At 42.5% G+C, this 13,828-nt stretch overlaps 1 protein-coding gene across 1 annotated transcript in view; it reads right to left on the reverse strand.

Annotated features, from left to right (window-relative positions):
- Positions 1-1,163: 1,163 nt before the first annotated feature.
- st6galnac5b (ST6 (alpha-N-acetyl-neuraminyl-2,3-beta-galactosyl-1,3)-N-acetylgalactosaminide alpha-2,6-sialyltransferase 5b) overlaps positions 1,164-13,828 on the reverse strand; it is a 22,957-nt gene continuing 10,292 nt past the window's right edge. Inside the window, exons 3-5 of the mRNA XM_080431093.1 lie at positions 5,387-5,796; positions 2,880-2,987; positions 1,164-2,204 (exon numbers count right to left, since the gene is read on the reverse strand). Of these exons, the coding sequence (XP_080287219.1) occupies positions 1,964-2,204; positions 2,880-2,987; positions 5,387-5,796 (759 nt within the window). The 3' untranslated portion in view covers positions 1,164-1,963. The remainder of the gene's footprint in view (positions 2,205-2,879; positions 2,988-5,386; positions 5,797-13,828) is intronic.

Consider the following 13,828-nt stretch of genomic DNA (forward strand, 5'->3'; position numbering starts at 1 on the left):
TGTGCAATTTCATCACCATTCATAACTAGTATATTCAACATGTATTATGTTCCACACAGCTTTTTAAACCATTCATTCTCTTTTTTCTAACTTGAAAAGGTGATGCACAATCATCACATTGCCCAGAGCATGTGATTAAGGTAATGGCAGCACTAGGCTCATTTGCAGCCAGCTCATCCTTTGAAGCCTTTAGAATCCAACCCTTCCAGCTCGAAGGGCAGCCATTTGTGTGCTAAACACACAACCCAGAACTCCAGGGGGAGTCAGTGCACTGTGCATGACATCCCACACAGCAAAATCCTGAGAGCAAAGAGTACAAAAATGGACCGTTATGATCCACTTGGAACCCCGTCTTTTCTTCTTCACCAAGGTGAGTGGGCCCATCTGGACTTCAACAGCATCCATGTTGTTCTGGCAATATGGAGAGTTACTACATACTGTTGCCCTCTGCTTAGAATTACCTCCCTGTGTGTGGGTAAAGGTTGAGGAGGCTGTTTAGTATACAATACTTTGATTTGGTTATTAAACATCACTCAGTGATGTAAAGTAACTATGTACATGTACTCAAGTCCTGTACTTAAGTACAATTTTGAGGTATTTTTACTTTACTGGAGTATTTCAGAGATTTTCAATACTTTTACTTCTACGCCACTACATCTCAAAAGCAAATATTGTACTTTTATTCCACTATAATTATTTGAAAACTTTAGTTACTAGTTACTTTGTAGATTTTGATTATTATTACAAAACCACTTCGGACCTATATACTTTGGCAATTTGAAAATAGTCGATCTACAAGCTCACAACGCGTCGCAGAGTGACGCTTTGTGAGCGTAAATCTGCTATTTTCAAAAGATTTTTATACATTCTTGTGAAATGGGGCCTTCTGCATTATGAGTACTTTTACTTTTGGTACTTTAAGTACATTTTGATGCCAATACGTTTGTACTTTTGAATACCGAACCTGTACTTGTAACAGACTATTTCTACAATAGGGTATTGATACTTTTACTTAAGTAAAAATGTGAGTACTTCTGCCATCACTGGCATCACTAGTACAGTACATCATCTGATTTACTTTGTGGTTACTTACTATACATGATGTTGGAAGATTGTGCTTAGATTTGGCTTTTAAAAAACAGGACAAATGACAGCCTAGAATATCAACCACATGGGCTCAGTTGGCCTCATTTAACACCCATCTGTTCTGGGACAGTGGAGTCCAATTGTATTTATACCTTTTCATTCATAAAAAGACAGTCAGTCACACACACTGAAAAACCTCTATTGCTACACAGTTCCAGTAGAGTACGCAGAGGGGGGAAGGGAAAAGGGAGTATTTTCTGGTCCCTGGGGAGAGTAAATTACTTTTACTGCTTCACCAGCAGACGGATGCAATGATCACACAGGGGGGAGCTGGTTAAGCATCTTGCTCAGGGACACTTCAGCTGGGTGAGCCGAGGGTGAAACCGGGGATCATCCACTTCCTCTACCCACTCAGCTATGGCCGCTTATTTATTGTCTGTCCCATCTCTTTGAGACCATGGAGGTATCAACACTGTAGCTCTTTGTAGAGCCACAGATAACACATAATCAATCCATAACTCTGGCTCTAATCTGGTATCTAATTTATTACATTTCCAAAAATACTGTTCAGCGTATAGCCATTATGCACTGGTCCAGATCTGTCGCTCTGCTTATGCTGCTAACAGCCGTAGTAGCAGATTGTACCATGTCGCTGCTCTATTGTGCATTCACAATGGAGAGAATGGTTATCTGGACACTGGCGCACTCTCTCTCTCCCTCGCACTGTCTGTCTGTATGTCTCTCTCTCTCTCTCTGCATCTCTCCCTCGCACATATAAGCACGCACGCACGCAGGCACGCACACGCACACGCACACACACACACGCGCACACACACACACACATAGTATTTCCATATTCATGAAGATCTCTCAGGCCTCAGGTGCCAGCTGGGTCTGGAGTATACGAGACGTTCAAGTGAATAGCAGAGGATGGTTTCCAGTCGGGTTGGTAGAAGTGGATGTTGAGGGTTCGAGCCCAGTTAGAGAACACCGCCTTCTCTGTGATGAAGCGATGGTGGCTTCCCCTTCGGCTCTGTTCGTGAGAGAGATACATGGAGCACTCGTCAGGCCCTGTGGGCTCGTAGTAATGATACGGCACAAAGGGATGGGAAGATGATCTGCAAAGGAGGAGAATAAGGAACAGAGAGAATATAGATAAGAGAATAAAAGGAAAGGGGGTCAAGACAAAAGGAAGAGAGAGAGGGGAAAACAAGAACATAGTTTAAAGAAAGAGAAACGGCGGCAGAGAGAGTAGCACAGTGAAACACAACATACTGTAAGAGTCTACAACCCACAGATGTCTTCATCAAAGTCAGCACCATTGATCTCAGGCTGACAGTCAGCGATCCAAAGAGTTCAGTGAAGAGACACTCCAATCTAGCTTGCATTCCCTCATGAGCATTATGTCACTATCTGCCTTCTCTTTGAGGATGTGTGTGAGAGGAGTATAGGCCAGCATTACAATGTTGTTTCCTGTGAACTTTTTGTAGGAGGGGGTGGGGGTGGTGGAAGGGCATGTGCCTTGGGAATTATTATATTTTGCACTTTCACTAGTTTTATTTCTAGTGTTTGGGTTTACTGTTGTACTGGTATTTTGTGTATTGCAAATGTCAAAGCGATGTTTCATCTGTGCTGAAATTACCCCCCCTTGCCTCTTTGTGTGTCAATAACAGAAACGTATCACTGCAGGGAGTAAGCTGTTCATTATTTTCTCATTTTTGCACATGAATGTCACTCAGGATAAGAGTGTTGATACATGCATAACATGTAAATATGAGAACACAAGATCCCACCTGCAGAAGTCAGGAGGCACCATTCCATATACATTGATCCTATCACACAGCTCCAGGGCTATAGCCATGGTGAACCAGCCTGTACTCAACCAGGAGTTGGACCTCTTCCTAGAAGACAACATGTACAGTATATTAACCATATTTATTTATATTTATTTACACGCACGCACACATGCACTTACGCGCGTGCGCACGCACACGCACACGCACACACACACACACACACACACACACACACACACACACACACACACACACACACACACACGAGAATGAGTGAGTATCTTATTCTGACTCATTATTCAACTTATAGTACATGTGCATGCAATCAATTATTGACCTAGTGGTCAATACTTCCAGAAGCACACACACTAAAAATTAAATAGCACATACATAACAAAACAAAGCTGTTTTGTTGAACAAAGGATTTGACTGAAAATGTATTTGAACATATACTGTACAGTAGTGGGCTGTAAATTGAGCTCTATCCAAGAGGAATTAATAAGCGGTAATGTTAATGAAGTTCAGCCCAGGCCAATCTTCTCACTTGGCATGTTAGTTGGCAGTGATGATGCTATAGCTGCTTGTCTGCCGGGGGGGGGGGGATTTGGTGAAGCCAAGGAGAGTACAAGGACCAGTGTAGAAGACAGAGACCATAATGGACTTGCAACCCTGTCTGTCTGCCATCCAAATACAGTTTCAACACCTGCATCCATCTTGTATGAGAAGTGCTGCTGCTGCCATCCCCTGTTCCCTAGTTAATGAATTTAAGTGTCATTACAACACAGCAGCTGCAATTGTCATGTAAGGGTAGGCATTTACTGCAACCACTTTCCAACCTGGCGTAACTATTTTGGGCATGTTTCAGTTTCAGTTACTGATTAGGGAGTCTGTGTCTAACCACATTACTCCTAGCTCCAGCTTTTTGTCACACCACATGATTAAAGGGTGTAAAAGATTGGGTGAAATTTGCAGGTACACAAAGAGTTAGAAAAGGGAAAGGGAGAAAAGAGAAGAAAGGAACACACAATACACAGAACAGAAATAACAGGAAGGCAGTAAGGCACTGCCAAATTAAATATACAAAGTCCAGTATACATAAGGTGCATGATTAAAAATGAGCAATGGATAGATGGCAGTCTGGAAGTACTGTATTGTGCAGGTCTGCAGGTGTCAGCTTCTTGTGACAGAGTCAAAACAACTGATCGAGGAAATGTGACGCAAAACGTTTCTTGATTGAAATACAGTTAATTCCCGTCATGGGTCAAAGTATAAATTGGGCTCCAACATCTCATTCTGTCTTTGCTTGTACTGGGGAATGCATCCGGAGGGATTTAATTTGACTTAAAAGTAGAACGAATGTTCTATTTATGATGACGACTCAAATCTGTAAATGCCTCACTGGCCATTGCTACAGTACATGAGGAAAGACTCTGAATCCCCCTGTAGAAATGTCATTCTGGCTTCAGTGAGGGACAATCGTGACCTCATAATGTTAACCAAATCCTAGCAAATCCTTCACCATATACTGGCACTAGCTTTGATGTAAATCCCATTAATGGTACTGTGAGTGGTTTCGCAGCTTGGATCTCCCACTTGTTCTTTTGTTGAATGAGCATGTCAAAAAATACACCAGGGCTTTCATAAGAGTGTAATCTGTATAGTTCTGAATATAAAGCACTCTGCCTTCACTGCACATTCTGTGTCAAGTACATCAAGCTCGAAAGCAGAAGTGATTTATTCAGTTATTTATTTATTTTCTCATATTTTCTCTCTTTTTTTCTGTCTTTTATCTTTACAAAAAAAAATTCAAGACATGTGTCTTGAATTTGGCTGCATGTGTCTTAACTGGGACTTGCTTCAACACCCCACCCCCTGCCGCCCCCACACACACATACTGTACGCACATACGCACACAAACACACGCTAGCGCTTCGCTCGTGCACACACACACACACACACACACATGGGAGCGCACACACACAAACTAAATACACCCTACTGTTTCTCTGCAGAAAAATAGTATTGCACTGGCCTCTCTAGGTTCAATCTTTCAAGTACCTGTCTTTCCTCAACGGTCAACGGTTAAACTGGTCCTACTACAGTATGTACAGTACAGTACATCATAATTAGGGTGTGGCCAGCAGTGCAAACTAATTAAAAGTTTCAACCTGTAGTGACCAGTGCAACGTTAGTTTACCACCAGGGTGCAGTTCCTCTTTAGCCGATTAAACCCTATAAACTACTTAGTTGACCGGTGTCCCCCAGGGGTATATAATTTATAAAGCCCCCTAATTGTTTCCCTCTACAATACATATCTTCGCAGGAAAAAAAACGATATAAGCTCATTGTGAGCTTGTATCGCGTTGTGAGCAATGCAACGCGTTTTGCGTTGCATTGCGGTCTATGTCTATTTGTCTGTTTTCAGCCAATGTTCGCCCCTGAAAAGGGATGCTAGGGTTCACATGGTTATGATGACAGAAAGTTTTTCTTCTTGAAATTCTCACCTGTCTATTCCCGTTTCGTTTTTGAAGAGTTCGTCAAACCTCAGCATCTTGCCCCGGGAGATGACGTACACGTTGAGTCTGGGCTGCTGCTGCTTCAGCAGTCTGAGGTGGTTGTAGACCAGCCCCCTCCCGTCCCGCCTCATGCTCATGCTCGGCCCCCAGAAGATCAGAGCGGCGTCCTGGCTGGCGTTGAGCAGCTCCTGGCGGTTCCGCAGCACCCTCGGCACACTGGAGTGGGCCACGACGCGAAGACTGGTGCGGCGGCCAACATCGCCGTGATAGCCGGCGCTGGGGGCGTCGTTCATACGGATGACGCACTCGTCGCGGTCGATCTCATCGCCCCTCTTGCTTCCTGTCAGGTGACCGGAGCTGGTAACCAGGGAGCAGGAGGTACAGTGCATCTTCAGAGGCTGTTAGGAGGTCAAGGTCAAAGGTCAGTCTGAGAGTGTACTCTGTCAAATCTCTCCGTGTTAATTTAACTCTGAGAGTGTGTTGTAATGCAACCAAATGGAGTCGTTAGACTCTCTCATTTAATAATGGATAAATTAACACTGAGGATTTTACTGTGTGTACACTGTACAGCATGTGGCTTTCAGTAAAGTAATAAGATGTAGCGGCCATCTCATTTGTGTGATTATTATGTTGATTATTCAAATGGAATGAAACTCCATTAGTTCCACCAAAGTACTCATGATTACAGTTAAGGGCGTCCTCAAAGATGAAATGACTGTCTGTTACTTATGCATGTTTAGTTGTTACTAATGTATGTTTATTACAAATTACAATATTGGCACCCTCATCAGCTCAAGTTCAAAGTTAGCTCATCAGCTCAAGTTCAAAGGTTTCCCCACGCACTCGGGTGGAACCCACCACGGAGATTGTGGGTTCAAATCCACCGTGGTGCATCCGGCATTGTTGAGCGTCGCTACGAACACAATTGTTCGGGGGAGGGAAGCTGGTCGGGGAGGGTGATATTTTTGTTGCTTATTTCTCTCGCAAATTCTGGCAACACAGCTCCTGTGCGCAGCAGCACACTGTAAGGATTTTACATGGAAACATTCACCCGACGTTGGGTTTCTAAGCTCTGGCCTTTGATTGCCTTTCAATAAAACCACATTTGATACGTATCACCTACATATTACTGATTAGAGAGAATTTTATATTTTTGAAATAAGTTAATTATTTCCTGCGTAATCGATGAATAAAACTGACGTGTGGAATTTGTAGAGCATTGCATTGCGCGATCCACAAATTGTCTTCTTTGAATAGTCATCTTATATAAACACAATTGACACAAGCAATTGACACCCTCCCTTCTGAAAATAACGGCATAATGCAGAGCGGGTATAGCAAGTGCAGAATAGCATTAAGGACAGTGCCAGCTCCCTAATCCGTATTTAACGGGTAATGGGTAGAAAATCACTGGTAATGGTTAGAATAGAGCGGTACGTCCTCCCAGTATGGGCTCCTCACAATCAATTGGCATAACGACTAAATTGGGGAGAAAAGGGGGTAAAAAGCAACAAAAACACTAGGAACAAAGACGCATGTAATCCATGATGAACTGGGACCAGCTCTTGGTTTGTCCTTGAACATTTTGGACAGTCAGACCTACAGTATATTGTACTGTAGCTGTGTGGTCACAACAAAACCATCAGTCATTATCGAGATGAGTCTACCTACAGTACAATCAAAAGGTATGAATCAGACATTTATTGTATATTATAATTTGACTGCCAAGAGGGAGAAGTCCTATTGTCCTGACTCCAGAGGCCTGTTTTATACTTAGTCGCGCATCGTGTCTCGGACTGAAAATACCCCATCTACAAGCTCACAACGTATCTCACTGCAACGCGTTATAAGAGCTCGTAAATGTGCTACTTTTGGTGCGAGACACGATGCAGAACCAAGTATTTTATGTTGCAGCAGTATGAGAGCCTATGCAGAAAGTAATGAAAAACTTGCATAAAACTGCTATTTTGCATCTCTGATAAAAAAAATCACAAATGTAATCTAATATCCTCATTATAAGGCAGACTGTCTGCATGAAACCAGAAAATGTGTTGTGGTGCAAAAACTAAAGGGAGCTACACTGTGCTACAGACTAGAACACATGAAAATAACAAGAGCCTACCTGTCATGAATTATTACAAGCGTTAATGGAGAATCCCTTTGGCATTCTGAACTGTGCTTTAAGCTCCATACTATATGTTTGCGCACGCGCGCGCGCACACATGCACGCACACACGCACACACAGACAGATGATATTAACAACACTGCCTCGTACTTTCACTATGTTGTTTACAAGTCTCGAATTATCTGTGTGACAACATCATGCTTTTTTATGAGTTATTAGGCAGAGCAGTCAGGGGTGTCGGCTGTGGATATTTGAGGGTGGGTGTGAATGAGATTTCAGTTACATTCTCAGTGTTCATTTAACTCTGAGAGTGTCAGAGTTAAAATCAAATGGACCTGTTATTTTTTTGTTGTTGAAAGAATTGTCAAAATTCCAATACAGAAATGCATTGATATTAAAAAGACACATTTAAATTTACTTTTGAATCCTTAAATATTTTTTAAAAAGCATGTACTTTTGAACACTTAAAGGAGTAGTTCACCCAAAAAATTACTTATTTTCTATAAATTGCACACACCATGAAGCCTTGAATTCATGATTTATTTTTAGTTTTTTTTCGCATTACTAAGCCAATAATTTGATGACCGGGTGTATTTCCGGTAGGAGACACAAAGAATCTACTTTGTGTCTCCGGATACATTAGCCGGTAGGAAACGGGAATCAAATTATTGGCTTAGGAATGCGACAAAAACAAAAATCCATGAATTCAAGGCTTCATGGGGTGTGCAATTTATAGAAAATAAGTCATTGTGTGGGTGAATTACTCCTTTAAGTATTGTTGTAAACAAGTACTCCAGTACTTTAACTAAAGTACAAATATGACTTTCACTTGTAGTTGAGTATTATTTGGAGCACATGTACTCAAGTACATGGGGTTGAATACTTTGTGCCCCACTGTGATCAAATCACGTTCCTACAGCAACTCTTTTCTGCTCTCTTAAAGCAGTAGTTCCCAAACCTTTTAGCTCAAGACCCAAAAGAGAAATCAGATGTTTGCCCGCGACCCAAGCTAATGAAAATAGCAGATCTACAAGCTCACAATTTGTCCCGTTGCAATCTTGTAGATCTGCTATTTTGTTTGAATTTGCTTTCAACTCATGAAAATGTGTGATTTTTGTGGAAAACTTTAGAAAATCTTTTAAAATAATAATAATGAATGAAGAAGTTTAGGAAACAAAAAATAAAGGGATATTTACTCGCGACCCACTGTTTGGGAAACAGTGTCTTAAAGTGTGTCCAGATGAAGATGAGATTGCTCCCCTCTTCCTGTACTCTCTTTGTACATTGCATTCCCTTGACAGTCAAAATAAACTAGTTTCTGGGATAGTTTGCCTGCACTCTCTGAACCTCAACATCAAACAACCTCAAGATTGGAATGAATTACACGCTTCGCTGCACAGTCTCAACAACCTCCCTACTGCTTGGCTGTGTAAAATAACTAATAGTTTTTGGTATTTGTTTTTGATGTAGAACAGACAGCAGCCTGCTGAGTGGATGGAGAATCTGTTGGGGAATTGGAAGGTTTCTTAACCCATTAAGACCTGAGCCGATTCAAAAATGTTTTCTAAATCCCAACAGTTCTTTGAAAAAATCAACAACAAAAAAATGTCAAGATTTAAAAAAAATAGCAGATCTACAAGTTCATAGCGCGGCACTCAGTGAGCTTGTATATCTGCTATTTTTGAATAGCCAAAGAAATCTTAAGTGACACAGATTGCGTTCCAGGTCTCAATGGGTTGAAGTCTACACGTCGACATGACAGCTCCCACCCATGCGCTCATCTGAGCTATCTGAGCAATCATCTGCTGGGTGAAGCTGTAAAAGCTATTTCCCCTCCCCCGGGGACCAGAAAATACCCTCTTTCCCCTTTAAGCCAATGGCGATACGCAAAATGTTCTAACAAAACAAGTTCTCTAAAACAGCTTAGAATCTTTTCAATACGCAGTGCAGGTGGAGCAAGTAAAAAGCAATTTCAGGTTGCATGCCCAGTGGTCTTACAGCATATAGAGCGCCTGGGAGATCTTCCCGAACAGTAATAAAAGTGTCCTTTATTGAAGGTTCCCACTGACAAATCCCGGAACTTCTGACAGGCCAGCCAAATGGCTGCATATAAACCTTGACACATACACATCATCATGAATACACAAAGGAAGGAGGGAACAAACAAATGAATGAAGTGAGATAGGCAGGGAGGAAGGAAGGAACGATCCATCGCATAATCATTTAAACCAGAAAACATTGACAAAATATAGCTAAAATACAACAATCCCATTAACGCTGGCACTCATGCACTTTAGGCAGTCAGTCAAGCACCCAGTCACTAGGGTGCTCTGTACTTTGTGTAATGGGAACAGATCATGGTCTATGTCAACACTCTCCTTGATTAACGTGATCTAAAATGGTGACAGGCTCAGCATGAAGTGGCTTCACCATCAGCGTTGATGTGAAGCAGATTTAATTATCCGAAGCCATTACAAACAGGCCCATGGAGTCAGGCAAGACAGGAAGTGGCAGTTAGGGACAATGGCTCCGGTTCCAGTCCCAGTCAATTACCGCCCACACATTGACTCCAGACTCATCAGTATCATCCTGTTTATATACTTCCCAGGGGAACTCCACAATCATAATTGCTTTCCCAGTGAACTCCATCAGTCAGCCTCTAATATCGCACCGGAGCCTCCCTCCCCTGCTTTCTCCAATCATCTAACCTCTCCCTTTTCGCTCGCGGCACGGCAGGCACCAAAAGATGAACGCATCCCATCCAATTTATGATCGAGAGATAGCATACAGAGATAGCATACATTTAGGAAACAAATGTGTCCATGTGGCTTATTTGAGGACAGAGGGGACTCACAAGACAAGTTATGATGGATTTGGTTTCATAAATCTCAGTCAAGGAACAATAATGAGTAAAATGACAAAAAACTGTTACAATGAGTAGCTTAAGCCTGAATTATTCTTAGTTGCGCACCGGTGTCTCATCCCGAAAATAGTTGACTTACAGCTGCACATAAGGCCTCCTTGTTTTACAGTCCATTCATTAAAATTCAATATAATGTACACTATTACACTATTACACTATTCCACCACTTTTTGTACAATAAAAAAATACATTGACAGAAATCACCGGAGAACCAGGGGAGATCAGTCGCACCGCAGCGGAGTGAAGTCTTAATGATCAGAGCTGTGCCATCTTTTCACAGAGATTAATTACACTGGAATGCTCCTGACAGTTGAAATCTCATTAATCTCCTCCCGGTGACACATATTCGGGAAGGAAACTCTCTCTGTTCTCAAATTGGAGAAATTAAGGGGCATATTGTGTGTGTGTGTGTGTGTGTGTGTGTGTGTGTGTGTGTGTGTGTGTGCTGCGCGCGCGCTGCGCGCGCGCGTGTGTGTGTGTGTGTGTGTGTGTGTGTGTGTGTGTGTGTGTGTGTGTGTGTGTGTGTGTGTGTGTGTGTGTGTGTGTGTGTGTGTGTGTGTGTGTGTGTGTGTGTGTGTGAGGCCCCAATCAGCCTCAAATACACTGCAATATCCTGCGTGTCAATTTGTCCTTGGAGCATGAAAATGGGGGGTATGCCTTGAGGATGCACCCTCGTTAACAGGGAATTAAAGGAGAGAGTTAAATGGTGTGCTGCTGGGCTCCTCTGTGGTATGTGAGCGTACTAGATCCCACAGCGGGCACTTTGTGATGGCGGCAATATTTATAACATCCGGTCAACAATCCCCACACTTCTGCCTTATGAATTCAATGGGTTGCAGGGCTGCTGGATGGATGTGGAAACACGCTGTTTTAAGGAGGTCTATCACAAATTAGGATGGATAGGGGCTATAACTACACATTGAGGTACTGTAGCACCTGAAGATAATATCTGTATTAGATTAACCCAGTGTTCAGCCCTACACCCAGCCCACCCCCGTACTGACATTACTACACTATGAAAAACTACATTAAGCTGGGAACTTTGGGGCGTGCCGAGAGGCAAACTGGTGACCATCTGATTACTCTTCCCACCAGTGTTGCCATGTCTGCTTATTATAAGCGACATTGGGCTTGTTTTTCTGTAAAGTCGCTTGTAAACATTGGTATTTGTTATTTTTGGGCTTGTTTCTAAAGTGTAGTTGCTTATTTGGGCTTGTTTCCTAAATGTTGTTTAAACCAGTGGTTCTCAAATGTTTTCATGTCAAGGACCCCCAAATTAATATGTAATTGCGCGTATCCCCATCTGAAAACATTTTGTGCATGCCAGGGACCCTCATACCAGATTTGTGTTGATAAAATGTTCTTTCACTTTTTTCCCAAGATGTTTTTGAAAATAGCAGATCAGCTATTTTCATAGGCCTGGTTGCTTGCTTCTCCCGCAAACTCTGGCAACCCTGCTTCCCACTCAGTCGGTAGCGTGGGAGATTGTGTGTGGAGGAAGAAGCAGCCAGCAGCACGTTAGTTCAGTTTGTTACAAAATGTCAACTCAAACATGATGCTTTCCATGCATTTCAATAAAAAAAACGTAAACAATCAAGAGGAAACAGGGAAAGTTCTTCCTTCACCAGGATGACAGTGGTCTGTCACTGTAAGTAAACAGGAATACAGCGTTTGAGAGGGCTGACTGCCTTTTAACCACTTAAACCCTATATACTTAGATGACCAGGGTCCACCACTTGGTCCGCTCCTTTTTTTCCTCTACATTACATTACATTACATTACAGTCATTTAGCAGACGCTTTTATCCAAAGCGACTTACAATAAGTGCATTCAACATAGGTAGGGAACGAAAACTACTAATCACCAGAAGAACCAAGAGTATACCTAGCGCTAAGGTAAAAGTGCATATCAGCTACCTATTTCCTTAAACAGATGAGACAAAAATAGCAAAATCAAATGAGCAGGAGCTAAAACAAATAAGTGTATCGACACCAAATCTCTTTGCTGAGATTGCAACAGGATGCGTTGTGAACTTATCGGCCATTTTCACCCCAGAATTCGCTCCAATCGGAACCTCTCCCTCCGCTGTATAGCTCCGAGATGAGGTGCCACAGTCTCGGGTGCCGAAAGGCGGCAACACAGGCAAAAATTGGCCACTATGCATGATTCTTACCTTTCTAAAAGTTTCGCCGGTGCAGAGACTGTGGAACCTCATCTCGGAGCTATACAGTGGAGGGAGAGGTTCCAAATGGGGCTACCCCAGAAATAGGGTTGCTAGGTTTCAAGTGGTTAACCACTTAAGCCCTATAAACAAATAAATCGCGAAAATAGCCGATCTACAAGCTCACAACATGTTGCGATGTGAGCTTGTATATCGGGAAAAAAATATTATATGTAGCCTGCGAGTTAGTTCTGGCAGATATACTCGAGAGGTTACATAAATTCTCATTCTATGTGGCTGTTTACAGTGTAATGCAGACCCATACAGTACGTGACTGACGTGGCAGTCAGCTGTCCAATCGGGCGGGTTATTTAAGCTCACTTACATCTGTCTTCTGTCTGCTTTGTGTGTCATAGGTGTTGTCATGCAGCGTTTGCTCCCACCACCACCCCAGCACCACCAGTGGGCTCTGCTATTGGTTCTGTTCCCCATGGGGGGTTGTTATTAAATATCTATCTCCCTGCTCTTAAAGGTTAATGATGGTTGTCTTAATTATGCTGAGCAGGGAGAAAAATGTTGCAGAGCCTGAACGCCAAAATAAAATAAAATATTACATCCACTCTTGTATTCTCATTCTATAATATTGTTTCATATATTTGGTCTGTAATATTGGTTCAATCTATTCGTGAGTTATCTGACAGAAATTAACAGTATATGCCCAAGATAGGACTCCAAGTTTAAACTGGTTAACGTGGCAGGCGATCACCCCGAAACACACAGCTGCATCATGTTTGTTGATTGCTACCTGACCTACTGCTCCATAGTGCCTTTCGCCCCCCAGCTCTTTCCCTGCAGCCCTACCACAGTAATCCGGTAACAAATTTATTGTGTATAGCATTACCTATTATGTTATTATGCACTGCTTTTATATATAGTAGGCAGACGAACTCTGAGAATGTATTACATTTCAAAGAGAGATGTGTGAGAGAGGTCAGGGTCAGTTTGTTCCTCTTGCGGCGATTGTAAGGCTGCCGACAGAGGAGAAAATTACAGTACGGAAAAGAAACACACACTCACACACGCCCACACCCAGGCTTGCAAGCAAACACACGCACGCACGCACGCACGCACGCACGCACGCACGCACGCACGCACGCACGCACTTATGCAGGTTTTGTATTATGTTAAAGGCCAATGTAGATTGATTCTACTGACAATTT

This window comes from Gymnoscopelus braueri (assembly GCF_963280865.1).
Source record: "Gymnoscopelus braueri genome assembly, chromosome: 6".
In the NCBI taxonomy this organism is placed as follows: Eukaryota; Metazoa; Chordata; class Actinopteri; order Myctophiformes; family Myctophidae; genus Gymnoscopelus; species Gymnoscopelus braueri.